Below are 16,403 nucleotides of genomic sequence, written 5' to 3'. Positions count from 1 at the left end.
TCTTGCCTTGTTGTCTTTTATTGAAGGATATTGTAAACAGCTTGAATATTGTGTGTAGCTGATTGGTTAGACTTGCATTTCCTTGATAATACCTAACAATGTTTGGATAAAAGAGAAACTAAAAGCATGAATTAATAAAAACACAACAGATCACGTGAATGCAACTTGCATTTGGAATATGTCTTGAGGGGCTGAGTATATCTGAAAAGATTGAAGAGTATTCTTAGCCCGTTGCTCATGAGTTTTTCCTCTGGATTTTTGCCTTTGGAAAAGATATAAATTCAGGCACTTCAAGCCCTCCACAGATACATTGCAAAATGGGGCAGGGCCTTTCTGCACTGTTGGCCCATAAAACTTGATGCCTACAGGAATGGGAAGTGGCTGTTTAATCTCGAATTTGTTCTGCAATTGAATGAGATCATGGCTGATCAGCGATCCAACTCCACAGATCTGTCGTCCCCCCCAACCACCACCACCACCGAATCCCTTAATATCTCTGGATAACAAAAATATAAATCTTGGATTTAAATGAACAGTTGATAGAGTATCAGTTGTGTTTTTTAGACTAGAATTAACATAACCCCCATGGAAAACAGGAGCAGAAGACTGAACAGACTGTTGAGCTTGAGCTGCCATTCACTGTACTCCTGCATCGGCCGTTCTTCGTTGCGAGGGAAACGTTAAAAGTTTATTTGTTAGTCACAAGTGGGCTTACATTAACACTGCAATGAAGTTACTGTGAAATTCCCCTAGTTGCCACACCCAGTGCCTGTTTGGGTCAATGCACCTAATCAGAACGTTTTTTGGACTGTGGGAGGAAACCCACGCAGACATGGGAGGAATGTGCAGACGCCGCACAGACAGTGATCCCAGGTTCCTGGTGCTGTGAGGGCAGCAGTGCTAACCACTGTACCACTCGGCTGCCCACGTGGAATGAAATGTTAAAGTGAGGGTGTTTTGCTGCAGTTGTACGAGATGTTGGTGTGACCACATCTAGAGTATGGTGTATAATTTTGGTCTTACTTTAAAAAAAGCATTAGAACCAGTTCAGGGAAGGCTCGCTTGACATTTGTAGGAAGGGGTCACCTTATGAGGAATAGTTGGACAGGGAGGGCTTGTATCCATTGGGGTTTAGAAGAATGAGAGATGATCTCATTGAAACATACAAGTTTCTGAGGAGCAAAAATAGCTCTGATGAAGGATCATCCAAACACTGGCTCTATTCTCTCAATACAGACGCTGTCAGACCTGCTGAGTTTCTCCAGCATTTTCTGTTGCAGATGCTAGCATCTGCAATATTTTGCCTTTAAGTTCCTAAGGGGATTTGACAGGGTGGATGATAAATGGATGTTTCCCACAGTGGAACATGCTACATCTAGAGGACACAGCTTAAAAATACACCAGCCTGACTTGGAACTATATCTCTGTGCCTTCATTGTCACTGGGTCAAAGTCTTGGTACTCCTTACACTACCAGATGAAATGCAGTGGGTCAAGAAGGTGGCTCGTCACCACCTTGAGGGCAATTAGGGATGGGCCACACATACTCACCCAAACTCCCCCTACCCTACCACAACCCATGAACGAAGACTGCGCTGGACAAAATCTACACCACCACAAATAGCCTTGAGACGAAACATCCCGACGCCTTGTTCATTATGGCAGGGGACATCAATCAGGCCAAGCTCAAGAGCATATGACCAAGTTACCACCAACATGTTTCCTGTTCCACCAGAGGCCCAAACATCCTAGACCAGTGCTACACAAATATCAAACATTCCTACTGCGCCATCGCCCGTCCACATTTTGGCAAATCAGACCACAAAGCTGTGCTCTTGCTCCCAGCTTACAAGCAAAAACTGAAGTGGGGGAATCCATCAAAGAAAGTCATGCAATGTTGGTCTAAGGAATTAGATGATCTCTTACAGGGCTGCTTGGAGTCAGTGGACTGGTCAGTATTTAAAAACTCTGCGACCAACCTGAATGAGTACGCCACTACAGTAATTGACTTCATTAGTAAGTGTGTAGAAGACTGTGTGCCAAAGAAGCAAATCCATGTGTTTCCTGACCAGAAACCATGGATGAACAGGGATATTCACTGCTTGCTGAAGTCCAACTCTGAGGCGTTCAAGTCAGGTGACCCTGACCTATACAAGAAATCCAGATATGATCTGAGGAGATCCAGCAAAGGTGCTAAGGGACAGTACTGGACAAGCTAAAGTTCCAGGCCAGCCACATGTACTCCCACCAACTATGGAGAGGTCTGCAAGTCATAACAGGTGACAAGATGAAGGCATGTAAAATCACAGGTTCCAAGGCACCCCTCCTTGATGAGCTCAATGTATTCCACGCCCCATTCGAGCAAGAAGTCAGTGAAAACATGGCCTCCACCCCGGAAGCCTCAGCCGAACCCATATCCAAGGTCACCATCAGAGACGACAGGTCAGCTTCTCAAAAGTCAACCCACAGAAAGCGACTGGCCCAGATGGGGTACCCGGATGTGCACTCAGATCCTACACAGATTAGTTGGCAGGGGTATTCGTAGACATCTTTAATCGCTCTTTACACCAATCCGAGGTTCCTATCTGCTTCAAGACAACAACCATCATCCAGTACCAAAAAAAAGCCAGGCAGCCGTGCCGTAATGACTGACAGCCGGTGGTTCTGACATCCATCGTTATGAAGTGCTTCAAAAGGCTAGTCATGGCACAAATTAATTCCAGCCTCCCAGAGTTCCTTGGATCCACTACAGTTTACCTATCGTCATAACAGATCCACAGCAGAAGCCAACTCCCTGGCCTTGCACTCAACCCTGGAACATGTAGTTATCAAAGACACCTATGTCAGACTCCTATTTATCAGGTACAGTTCAACCTTCAACACCATTATTCCCACGAAACTCATCTCCATAGCATGGGCCTCGACTCCTCCCTCTGCGACTGGATTCTAGATTTCCGAACCCACAGACTGCAATCAGTAAGGATGGGCAACAACACCTCCTCCGTGATCAGCCTCAACACCAGTGCCCCAGAAGGCTGTGTCCTCCGCCCCTTACTATATCCTTATACACCTCTGACTGTATGGCCAAATTCCGCTTCAAGTTTGCTGATGACACCACCGCATTGGGTCTGATCTCGGATCTCAAAACAATGACAAGACAGAGTACAGGAAAGAGAATCTGATGAGCTGGTGGGATGACAATTATCTCTCCTTCAATGTCAACAAAACGAAGGAGATACTCATTGACTTCAGGAAGTGTAGTGAAGGACATACTCCTATTGACATCAATGGGGATGAAGTGGCAATGGATGAGAGCTTCAGGTTTCTAGGTGTCTAGATCACCAACAAGCTGTCCTGGTCCCTCACGCCGATGCTGCAGTGAAGAAAGCCCACTGCCTCTACTTTCTCAGGAGGCTAAGGAAGTTCGGAATGTCTGCTATAACTTTCGCTAACTTTTACAGATGCACCATAGAAAGCATTCTTTCTGGTTGTATCACAGCTTGGTATGCCTCCTGCTCTGCCCAAGAAACTACAAAGGGTCATGAAGGAAGCCCAGTCCATCACGCAAACCAGCTTCCCATCCATTGACTCCGTGTACACTTTCTGCTGTCTTGGAAAAGCAGCCAGCATAATCATGGATCCCAAGCACCCCAGACATTCTCTCTTCCACCTTCTTCCGTCAGGAAAAAGATACAAAAGTCTGAGGGCATGCACCAACTGACTCAAGAACACTTCTTCCCTGCTGCCATCTGACTTTTGAATGGACCTACCCAATTGATCTTTCTCTACACCCTAGCTATGACTGTAACACTACATTCTGCACCCTCTCCTTTCCTTCTCCCTATGTACGGTACGCTTTCTCTGTATAACGTGCAAGAAACAATACTTTTCACTGTATTTCAATACATGCAACAATAATAAGAACATAAGAAATAGGAGCAGGAGTAGGCCATCCAGCCCTTCGAGCCTGCCCCGCCATTCAATAAGATCATGGCTGATCTGTCGTGTCTCAGTTCCACATTCCCGCCCTCTCCCCATAACCCTTAATCCCCTCGCTTATCAAAAACCCATCAACCCGCATCTTAAAAATATTTAGCGAGGCAGCCTCCACCACTTCAACGGGCAGAGAATTCCAGAGATTCACCACCCTTTGAGTGAAGAAGTTCCTCCTCAACTCCATTCTAAGTTCTCCGTTCTATAAATCAATTCAAAACCCACACCCAACTTCCAAAGCACCCTCAACATCCCCAACCTCCCTACTTCCCCAACACTCCCCCTCCCCACCCCCCACACCTTCCAACATACACCCAACAACCCTAACCCCCCACCCAAATTCCCCTACCCGTTTACACACCCCTACACACAGACACACACACTTCCTCACCCCAATCCCAAATCTCCAACCCCCTCCCCCTCCACGTTCCCCTGTTCTCCCTACATTCCCCATCACACATTTCCCTACTTTTGCCCCACACTCCCCATTTCCCCAACCTCACATTCTCCCCAAGGCCATATTCTCCCCTCCCAATCCCGCTCCCCCTTTTCCCCCCACCCCCGCTCCCCCTTTTCCCCCCACCCCCGCTCCCCCTTTTCCCCCCACCCCCACTCCCCCTTTTCCCCCCACCCCCACTCCCCCTTTCCCCCCACCCCCACTCCCCCTTTCCCCCCACCCCCACTCCCCCTTTCCCCCCCACCCCCACTCCCCCTTTCCCCCCCACTCCCCCTTTTCCCCCCAACCCCACTCCCCCTTCTCCCCCCAACCCCACTCCCCCCAATTCCACTTTGCCCCAATTCCACTTACCCCCAACCCCACTTCCCCATTCCCCCAACCCCAATTCTGCCCCCAACCCCATTTATCCCCCCAACCCCACTTACCCCCCCAACCCCACTCCCCCCAACTCCACTTTGCCCCAATCCCACTTACCCCCAACCCCACTTCCTCCCCAATCCCTCCACCCCCAACCCCACTTCCTCCCCAATCCCTCCACCCCCAACCCCACTTCCCCATTCCCCCCAACCCCATTTCCACCCCCAACCCCACTTACCCCCCAACCCCACTTACCCATTTCTGCCCCCAACCCCACTTACCCCCCAACCCCACTTACACCCCCAAACCCACTTCTCCATTTCTGCCCCCCAACCCCACTTCCCCCCCAACCCCATTTCCCCCCAGCCCCACTTTCCCCCCAGCCCCATTTACCCCCCCAACCCCATTTACCCCCCCAACCCCATTTACCCCCCCAACCCCATTTACCCCCCCCAACCCCATTTACCCCCCCAACCCCATTTACCCCCCCCAACCCCATTTACCCCCCCAACCCCATTTACCCAGTCTCCAGTGGATACCTGACCCCGCCCCCGGTTCAGTGATTGGCAGCTCCTTCTGGCGCCGCCCCACCTGTGATTGACAGTTGCCCCTGGCCCCGCCTTCCCCTCTGTGATTGACAGTTGCTAGTGGCCCCGCCTTCCCCTCTGTGATTGGCAGCTGCTCCTGGCCCCGCCCCACCCGGGCGGCCGGTGACGTCATGACGCAGCGCGTGCCCCGGGTAATTGTCGGGCTGCCGCCATCTTGTTGGTCCTCCCGCGGAGGTCGGAGCGGGGAGCAGGGGAAGCCCAAAAGGTAAAAGCCAGCCATTTAACCAGGTCGCTTCACTCCGGGATCCACCGCAATCGGGCCTGGCCGCTCGTTGCTGGGGCTCGGTGTGTTTAGGGTAATAAAGTCGCGCGGTTTGTCCGAAGTATTCGGCCCCCTCTCGCCGTTAACGAAGCCTGCTGAGCATACATGATTGATAGGGGGCTAGAACCAATCAGTGAGCTGCCCCGCTGGAGTACGGGCCAATCAGAGCCCGCTGGGCGGAACTTCCGCTGTCAGTCATCCAGATCCTGGTCAACTTGACATTAATTTTAAACAAAATTGGGTCTGTTTATTAATGACATTAGATCCATTTAAACTATTCACCCATTAATTTTAAACAAAGTTGAGTCAGTTTATTAATGACATTAAATCCATTTAAACTACTCACCCACTAATTTTAAACAAAATTGGGTCTGTTTATTAATGACATTAAATCCATTTAAACCAGGCTGTGGTATTCATTTGGAATTATGATTGATTGATATTTTAAAAAATCCTGTTGATTGATATTAAAAAAAAACATGTTGGCGGAGGTAAGGAAACAAAGGCCTCAGATCCAAATTTTGAGTTGATTCAATTTATTATTGTCCCATATTTTGGGATACAGTGAAAAGTATTTTTTCTTGCATGCTATACAGACAAAGCATATGGTTCATAGAATGCATAGAAGAGAAGTTAAGTCTATTTATTAGTGTCATAAGTTACATTAACACTGCAATGAATTTATTGTGAAAATCCCCTCGTTGCCAAACTTCTGTTCGGGTACACTGAGGGAGAATTTAGCATGGCCAATGCACATAACCAGCACGTCTTTTGGACTGTGGGAGGAAACTGGAGTGCCCGGTGGAAACCCATGCAGACACGGGGTGGGGGGAAAAAGTGCAAACTCTGCACAGACAGTGACCCAAGCCAGGAATCAAACCCAGGTCCCTGGAGCTGTGAGGCAGCAGTGCTAACGACTGTGCTGCCCCAGAAGGGATGGAGCGATTACAGAATATAGTGTTGCAGTTACAGATGGGCTGTAAATTTTGATTAAAGAACATCACATGTTTGAAATGTGAGAGTGAAAATGCTGGAATATTCCACAGCAAGTCGGTGTTCTTTAAGGTGAAATGCAGGTGAACATTTTTGGGCACAGATGAGGTCAAAAGTTAAAAGAGTCATAAGTACTTTTCTGGATGTTAAACTGTTGTCTATTTGCTAACTGCTTTCTGTGTGGTGTGGTGGCATAGTAGTTAGCACAGCTGCCTCATAGCACCAGGGACTCAGGTTCAATTCCCAGCTTGGTTCACTGTGTGGAGTTTGTACATTCTCCCTGTGTCTGTATGGGTTTCCTCTGCATGCTCCGGTTTCCTCCCACAGTCTGAAAGACTTGCAGATTAGGTCGATTGGCCATGCTAAATTGCCCCTCTGTGTCCAAAGATGTGAGGATATGTCGGGTTGCTGGGATAAGGCAGAGGATGGGCCTGGGTAAGATGCTTTATGTGTGTGTGTGTGTGTGTGTGTGTGTGTGTGTGTGGGGGGGGGGGTGGGGTGGAATAGGTGAAGATTTGATGGATCAAATTGCTGTAGGGATTCTTCAGTGTTTATTTGTACCTGATAATACAAACAGATAGTTGCATTAAAAGTTAAAACAGCCTCTGTAATTTTGGATTTAACGTATGTTATTGTATTTTATCTTCCTTCTTACCTAGACTAGAATGGGAGAAAACATTGGAACTGAGTCATTTGTAGGGGCGGGAGGGGGGGGCGGTTGCAAAACTGGAAGATGTTGTGAAAGAGTTTCCCTCTTGAAGATGGTATTAGTTTAGCCTTCCTCTGTCAGAACTGGTTAGACCATGTAATGGACTACAAGGCCCTGCTCCCGCTTCCAAAACTGCTCACTATTGGAAAAAGGACAAATTGTTTCCTTGCACTCATCAGGACAGATGCAAGAATACCAAATTTCAAAGGGAGCAACAGTTTGTACTACATGAAAAAATAAGTGCTACTGTCTACATTCCCTGTTCCTCATACACTAACTCCATCTCTCTCACTGTCTGAGGCTCAACCAGGCTGCTTGCAAACCAATGCACCCTAAGTGACCTTGAAACAAGTTTCTGACTACATATCTGCTCCCTTATCAAGACTGCCTTCATCTGTCTCCTGTTGCTGAAATCCTCATCCGTGCCATTATTATCTCCAGACTTGACATTTCCAAAGCTCTTCTGTTTAGCCTCCCTTCATGCATGTCCTATACATTTGACATCCAAAACTTTGATGTCTTGTGTCTTAACCCATATCAAGTCCTGTTCACATAAGAACGTAAGAAAGAGGAACAGGAGTGGGCCATCTAGCCCTTCGAGCATGCCCCGCCATTCAATAAGATCATGGCTGATCTGAAGTGGATCAGTTTCACTTTCCCACTTTCTCCCCATAACCCTTAATTCCCTTATCTGTCAAAAACCTATCTACCCGTGACTTAAATATATTTAGCAAGGCAGCCTCCGTCACTTCAACGGGCAGAGAATTCCAGAGATTCACCACCCTTTGAGTGAAGAAGTTCCTCCTCAACTCCGTTCTAAACTGCAACCCCCCTCCCCCAATCTTGAGGCTGTGCCCTCTAGTCCTGCTGTCCTTTCTGAGCGGGAAGAATCTCTCTACCTCTACCCTATCCATCCCTTTCATTATCTTATACATCTTTATGAGATCCCCCCTCATCCTTCTAAACTCCAACGAGTACAGACCCAGTCTATTCAGTCTCTCTTCATAGCCTAAACCCCTCATCTCCAGTATCAGCCTAGTGAACCTCCTCTGCAATCCCTCCAAGGCCAAAATATCCTTGCGCAAGCGTGGCGACCAAAACTGCACACAGTACTCCAGCTGCGGCCTCACCAGTGCCCTGTACAGTTGCAGCAAGACCTCCCTGCTTTTATGTTCTATCCCCATCGCTATAAAGGCCAGCATCCCATTCGCCTTCTTGATCACCTGCAGACTGGGTTATTGCAACTCATGTACAAGGAACCCCAGGTCCCTCTGCAAAGTGGTACCCATCGTCCTGAGCTTGCTGGCTCCCGGTTCGGCAATAATTTTAAAACTCTCGTTCTTGTTTTCAAATACCTCATTGGCCTTTCTTCTCAGTAAGTATCTCTGTGGCCTGCTCCATTCCTAAAGCTCTGTTATCTCTGCCTCTTGCCTTAGGCCTTTTGCGCATTCCCAGATATATTCGCTGTACCTTCAGTTGCCTAGACCCTCAGCCTCCATTTACTGCTGAAACTTCCAGAAGGGAAAGACCCTCAGACCACGGCCTAAAATGAGAAAGATAGTGATGAAAAGAACAGGTGGAAATGGTGAGTCATGTGGAATGAGTGAGGCGTTTCACAGCTCTCTCTAGTTTTTAGGTATATTTATGTGGCTTTTCACCTTTCTCAGGAGGGAATTAAAGGAGAGCTGTTAGCATTACACAACAAGTGCGTGTCAGTGTGGAGAAAAGGGGCAGGAAAATCTCAGCTAAGGTTTTTAGTCTAGATGACTCTTTGTCTGACGAAGGGTCACCTAAACTCAAAAACTTGGCTCTGTTCACTCCCCACAGATCTGTCTGATGGGCTAAGAATTTCCAGCATTTTCTGTTTTCGTTTCAGATTCCAGCACCTGCACTATTTTGCTTTAATGGAGACTGGAATTGAACCTGGGCCCCAAAACATCAAAATAAACAAGCCTTTCAATGGGACTGAAACAGAATTAACAAAGAAAAATCAAATCATAGAAACCCTGCAGTACAGAGAGAGGAGTCTGCACAGACCACAATCCCACCCCCACATCCCTACATATTTTACCCACTAATCTCTCTAACCTACACATCTCAGGACACTGATGGGTAATTTTAGCATGGCCAATCAGCCTAACCCACACATCTTTGGACTGTGGGAGGAAACCCACACAGACACAAGGAGAATGTGCAAACTCCACACAAAAGTTCAGCACAGGAATAGGCCCTTCGGCTCTCCAAGCCTGTGCCGATCATGATGCCCTGGCTGCACTAAAAAAAACCTTCTACCCTTACTAGGCTCCTATCCCCCTATTCCCTCCCTGCCTGCATACCCATCTAGATGCCTCTTAAATGTTGTTAATGTGCCTACTTCCACCACCTCTTCTGGCAGTGTGTTCCAGGCACCCATTACTCTCTGCGTGAAAAACTTGCCCGCATATCCTCTTAAACTTCCCCCTCTCACCTTGATCCTGTGCCCCCTTGTAATTGACACTTCCACCTGGGGAAAAAGCCTTTGACTATCCACTCTATCAGTGCCTCACATAACTTTGTAGACCTCTATCAGGTCTCCCCTCAGCCTCTGTCTTTCCAGTGAAATCAATCCTAGTTTATTCAACCTCTCCTCATAGCCAACACCCTCGACACCAGGCAACATCCCAGTGAACCTCCTTTGCACTCTGTCCAAAGCTTCTGTGTCCTTCTGGTAGTGTGATGACCAGAACCGCACGCAGTAATCCAAATGCGGCCTAACCAAGATTTATATCGCTGCATAAAAGCAAATTACTGCGGATGCAGGAATCTGAAACCAAAGGAGAAAATGCTGGAAAATCTCAGCAGGTCAGGCAGCATTTGTGAGGAGAGAAAAGAACTGACGTTTTGATTCCAGATGACCCTATGTCAAAGTTGACCAGCTTTGACAAAGAGTCATCTGGACTCAAAACGTCAGCTCTTTTCTCTCCTCACAAATGCTGCCTGACCTGCTGAGGTTTTCCAGTATTTTCTTCTTTTGGTTTTATATAGCTGCAACATGATTTCCCAACTCTTGTACTCAGTGCCCTGGTTGATGAAGGCCAGCATGCCATATGCTTTCTTAATCACCTTGGTCATCTGTATTGTCACTTTTAGGGAACTGTGGACCTGCACGCCCAGATTCCTCTCTATGTTAATGGGAGAGAAGGAGTGCGAGAGTAAGAAAATAAGTCAAAAATGCTGAGTGTTACAGAGATGATTAATAGGTTGAATTGTCAGCAAACCAGGTCTTTTGGAAAGTGGTTAAAATAGTGAGTGGTGTACAAAGATAATCTCTGGCAACACGAGAGAAATTAAGAGATAAAGTATGCAACAGGAATGAAGGCATTGAAAAGAGTCAGATCCCTCCTGAGTGAAAGCAAATGAAAGATGCAAAAATATTGAAGTAATGAGAAGAGAGTCAGAAAAGTACGAATGCTGGAAATCTTAAAATTAAGAATGAAAAAAATGCTAATACGCAATAGGGTCATTAGCACCTGGAATGAAAGGTAGACCAAGCTGACTTCCTCTCCACCAGTTCCCATTAAATCTGAGTTCCAACATAAACATAGAAATATTTAACACACAGAAGGAGATCACTTTGTGCCTCGTGTCAATGCTGAGCTATTGGGTCTGAACCCACCTTTCAGCTCTTGATCTGTAGCCATGTCGGTTACAGCACTTCAAGTGCATATCCAAGTGGTGTTTTTTTTTAATGTAGTGAGGGTTTCTGGTTCTGTCTCTGCCATCCTTTTAGGCAGTGAGTTCCACATCGCCCACCACTTTGGCTGCTGCTAGAAATATGAAGTGGGCAATAGATTGAAAAGGTACAATCCAGTCCTCTTGCTCTGCAACATGACAGACTCTGAACACCTTGCAACTTTCATTTGTGTATGGAGAGAATGTGGACTTCTACAGGAAAGGGAAGATGGACAGGCAATGGCCTACTGGTATTATCACTAGACTATTAATCCAGAAACATAGCTAATGTTCTGGGACCTAGGTGCGAATCCCACCACGGCAGATGGTGAATTTGAATTCAAAAAAATCTGGAATTAAGAATATATTGATGACCAATGAAACCATTGTCGATTGTTGCAGAAATCCATCTGGTTCACTAATGTCCCTTTAGGAAAGGAAATCTGCTGTCCTTACCCGATCTGTCCTACCTGTGACTCCAGAGCCACAGCAATGTGGTTGACTCTCAACTGCCCTCTTGGAATTAGGGATGGGCAATAAATGCTGACCAGCCAGCAATGCCCATGTCCCACAAATGAATAAAAAAAATCACCAGCCACTAAAGAGATTGGAACTGAGGTGGTACGTGAGTGAGGCACAGGTTGGAAACTTGCAGGGTAAGAAAGGGAGTGGAGATGGGATAATTGGATATTTTTAAGGCGGAGGTAGATTGAGTCGCTGGTCTAACAAGAATCAAAGATTATTGGGGGTAGATGGGAATATCAAATTTGAAACATAAACAGATCCGCCATGAAGGTATTGAATGGCGCAGCAGGTTTATTGGGCCGAATGGTCTGCTTCTCCAATTTTGTATGTTCGTTTGAAGGGGATACTCCCAGAGGAAGGGAAACAGATTGGGCGAGAGAGCAATAATGTGGATGTACAAAAATTGTAAGGTTGTGGGAAGGCTGTATATCTCAACTACCCTTGCCATCTGATAGAACTGCCACGTTTCTGAGAAAATAAGGACAAAGGCTAAGCTGGTCTAGTTCAGTGCATTGTCCAGGAGAAAGATGAGATTCTGTTTGCTGTACCTGGAGTGACCTGGTTTGAATGGTGCAGAAGGATCAGAGATGTGAAAAATATCAATGCAAATGTGATCAGATGTCCTGTTTTCTTTCCCATCTTGTTTTGCTCCATTAAAGAACAAGCTTGTTCTTCATTTTACATCCCTCTTTCCAATGCTGATGAATATGTTGAATGGGGTGGGGCTCTTTACTCTAGAAAGAGATTTCCAAGCTTGACTGGCTAGATGTTGTTAAAGTTATGAGGGATTTGTTTGAGTTGATGTAGATAGCTGGTTAGCACTGCTGCCTCACGCTGCCAAGGACCTGGGTTCAATTCCAGCCTCGGGTCACTGTATGTGTGGAGTCTGCATGTTCTCCCTGTGTCTGTATGGGTTTTCTCCGGGTGCTCCGGTTTCCTCTCACTGTCCAAAGATGTGTGGGTTAAGTGTATTAGCATGCTAAATTACCCCTTAGTGTCAGGGGCACTAGCTAGGGTAAGTACATGTGGTTATGGGGATAGGGCCTGGGTGGAATTGTGGTCAGTGCAGATTTGATGGGCCGAATGGCTTTCTTCTGCACTGTAAGGATTCTATGATTCCCACTTATTGAGGGAGTACAAGACTAGAGGACATAAATATATGATAGTCACCATTAAGATCCTTAGAGGTCTGGATAGGTTGGATGTGGGGAGGATGTTTCCTCTTGTGGGAAAGGGATCATTGTTTAAAAATTAGGGATTGCCCATTTGAAATGGTGATGAGGTGAAATTTTTTTCACTCTGAGGGTTGTGAGTCTTTCTAGCTCTTTCTGAAAGGTGATGAAAGCAGAGCCTTTGAATATTTCTAAGGCAGAGTTGGATAGATTCTTGGTAAGCAAGGGAATGATCGGTGGGGGGGGTAGATGGGATGCAGATTTGAGGTTATTAGCAGATTAGCCATGATCTTACTGACTGGCGGAGCAGGCTCAAGGGGCTGAATGGCCTACTCCTCCTTGTTCGTATGTTGGTATCCAGTAAGGAATTCAGGAGAAATGTCTTTACCTAGAGAGTGGTGGAACTCGCTACCACAAGGAGCAGTTGAGGTCAATAAAATTGATACATTTCAGGTGAAGTTAGATAAACACAAAGGAGAAAGGAATCGAGGCTTATGTTGAGGTATGCTTTGTCTGTATACCGTGCAAGAAACAATACTTTTCACTGTATACCAATATATGTCCAAAGATGTGTGGGTTTGGTTGATTATCATGTTAAATTGATGATAATGTCAGGGGATTAGCAGGGTAAACATGTAGGGTTACGGGAATAGAGCCTAGGTGGCATTGTGGTTGGTACAGACTTGATGGGCCAAATGGCCTTCTCCTGTACTAGGGATTCTATGATGAGTCAATAAAGTTCAGCATTGATCTTTTGGGCTGAATGGCCTGTTTCCGTGCTGTATGTTTTGTCATTGATCTATTTTGTCTACCTCCCCTTATTTTACTACAGATATGGCAGAATTAAATTCACATTGATTGGACAGCAGTGCCGATTTCCCTGGTTGATGCTTCTTGACATGGCGGCCTGGTCACGTGTGGCAGTGCTGAATCTTTACCGAGCTCTCCTGCGTGAGGGACGCAATCTCCGGTACACGGACCGAGACTACTACTACACCTTTATCAAGAAGGAGTTCAGAAAGAACCAGCACCTCACCAACGAAGAAGAGAAACTTAAGCAATTGGAGAAAGGCATCTACTTTCTAAACAACAAGCTCGGAGGCCTGGTTTAATCCAGAGCCAACGTACAACATCTGTTTCCAAACTTCTAGGTATGTTTTTTCTTAAATTCTTGACACTGTTCTTCTCTAAAAACCTTTAGCTTAGGTGTTCCCTGAGACCACAATTGGTAAACGGATTTCCCAACCTGAGAATACAGCATGTAGATCAGGAGTTTTCCCATTTGAGTTAGTTGGGGGCAGGGTTTGGAGTTCTCTAGGCAACAGTAAGAATTGTCTGGTTGGTATCCTGAGTACTGAGATATCAAGGATGTTAGATATAGCAGCTGGGGCAAAGGGGATCAAAGGATATTGGGGGGGTGGGGGGGAGGCAGTGAGGTGGGATCAGGCTATTGAGTTGCATGATCAGCCATGATCATAATGAATGCAATGGCCTTAGTGGTATTATTGCTAGATTATTAATCCAGAAACTCAGCTAATGTTCTGGGGACCCAGGTTCAAATCCCACCACAGCAGATCGTGGAGTTTGAAAAAAAATCTGGAATTAAGAATCTACTGATGACTGAAACCATTGTCAATTGTTGGAAAAAAACCCATCTGATTTACCAATGTCCTTTAGGGAAGGAAATCCACCATCCTTCCCTGGTCTGGCCTACATGTGATTCCAGAGCCACAGCAATGTGCTTGACTCTCAACTGCCCTCCAAAGGCAACTAGGGATGTTCAATAAATGCTAGCCAGCCAGTGACACCCATGTCCCATGAAAGAATTAAAAAAATGAATAGGAGCAGGCTCGAAGGCCAATGGCTTCCACCTGCTGCCATTTTTCTATGTTTCTTCATCACTGTTGAGGAACTCCATATAGAAAGTCTATGTGACATTAAAGGGGAAAGGGCTGTGCTAAACTATATGTACTGGACTCGAGAACCAGAGGACTCTGATTTAAGGTGATGGACTAAATACCCAAAAGGAACATAAGACATTTTTAATCCAGCGAGTGGTTGGGACCTGGGATGCTCTGCCTGTGAGTGTGGAGGAGGCAGATTAAACTGTGGCTTTCAAAGGGAATTGGGTAATTATCTGACAATACCTTGCAAATTCTACCCAGAAAACAATCTGTGTCTTCCTTTAATCTTTAACAGCCCCGTTACCCAGGCTTGTTGTCAGGCAGATTTCAGACTAGGTCACACATAACCCAAAAATAAAAGCAAAATACCATGAATGCTGGAAATCTGAAATAAAATCCGAATATGCTGGAAAACTGCAGGTCTGGCAGCATCTGTGGAGAGAGAATCAGAGTTAACACAACTCGAAGCATTAATTCTGTTTCTCTCTCCACTGATGCTGCCAGACCTGCTGAGTTTTTCCAGCATTTTCTGTTTTCGTTTCACACGCAACCCTGTTTGTTTTAAGCCAAATTGAAGAGACAGTCCAAAAGCACAACCTTATAAACTTCATCATTCCAATAATGTAAATAGACATCAAGTTCAAAGCAAGAGAGATAATTGGGACTGGTCCTGGATGGCTACTTATGCATATAGTACTACACCGCAACAAATCAACCCCTGATGGTCAGCATCAAGTTCGGGTGGAGATTCATTATTTTACATTTTTAAGAAAACAAAATTTCCTTTTGGAACTTAATCTTCGGTGGAGTTATTGGACCAGAAAGGCCTGAACTTTGAACTCTGAACTCATTGACCTCAGCTGAAGTAGTCATGGTTTGATAAGGAAGGTCAGCATGGGTTTCCTGCTGACCTTTGACCAACTTCTGTAGAAGTGTACATCAGTGTGACCCGAGTAAGGAACAGACTTTGAGAAAGTCTAATGATGGGGGGAATCTCCCTGCAGTGCTGGGTTTGATTTTGCGTGTCTTAGTTTGTGTCACTTTCTGTGTATCTTTGTCTTTAAGTTATGATCAACATGTTGTGATCCATAAACTTACAATTCCTGCCACGTTAACAGGTCTTGGAGATGCCTCAATATCTCTTGGCCACATAGTTTGTTTTGAAACACTTTGTGCACTTTCATGTGGTAAAGTTTCATGTTCTTTCACTGTCGCTGGGTCAAAATCCTGGGCTCCCTTCCTGACAGCACCGTAGATGTACCTACACCATATGGACTGAAATGATTCAAGAAGGCGGCTCACCACCACCTTCTTGAGGGCAACAAATGCCCATCTTTCCAGAGAAAGAATTAAATTTGATTTTATTTATTATTGTCACGTATGAGGATGTAGTGAAAAGTATTGTTTTTTGCACGCTTTTCAGACAAAGCATACTGTTCATAGAGAAGGAAATGAGGGAGTGCAGAATGGAGTGTTAGTCATAGTTAGGGTGACAGCACATGACGAGACGGAATACCGGAGTGAGATAGGGAATCTGGTGAAATGGTGTGATGACAATAATCTCTACCTTAGTGTCAACGAAGGAGATTGTCATCGACTTCAGGAAGCGTGAAGGAGAACATGCCCCTGTCTGCATCAACAGAGACGAAGCAGAAATGGTCGAAAGCTTCAGGTTTTTAGGTGTCCACATCAACAACAACCTGTCCAGGCTCC

The 16,403-nt window shown here is 45.9% G+C and overlaps 1 protein-coding gene across 2 annotated transcripts; it reads left to right on the top strand.

The window, feature by feature from the left end:
* The first annotated feature begins 5,545 nt into the window (after positions 1–5,545).
* Positions 5,546–13,898, top strand: LOC145361777 (mitochondrial ribosome and complex I assembly factor AltMIEF1-like). Of its 2 annotated transcripts, XM_080217746.1 has the most exons (3): positions 5,564–5,619; positions 8,815–8,963; positions 13,619–13,898. In XM_080217746.1, exon 3 carries the CDS (start codon positions 13,674–13,676, stop codon positions 13,896–13,898), a length of 225 nt encoding a protein of 74 aa, XP_080073872.1. In that variant the 5' UTR covers positions 5,564–5,619; positions 8,815–8,963; positions 13,619–13,673. The 2 variants fall into 2 exon arrangements, with proteins under 2 accessions (XP_080073871.1, XP_080073872.1); XM_080217745.1 differs by lacking the exon at positions 8,815–8,963 and having other exon boundaries at positions 5,546–5,619.
* Positions 13,899–16,403: the final 2,505 nt, after the last annotated feature.

Source organism: Carcharhinus amblyrhynchos, chromosome 35 (assembly GCF_965287045.1).
Source record: "Carcharhinus amblyrhynchos chromosome 35, sCarAmb.v2.hapA, whole genome shotgun sequence".
Classification (NCBI taxonomy): Eukaryota; Metazoa; Chordata; class Chondrichthyes; order Carcharhiniformes; family Carcharhinidae; genus Carcharhinus; species Carcharhinus amblyrhynchos.
This window is presented reverse-complemented; position numbering and strand designations above follow the sequence as displayed.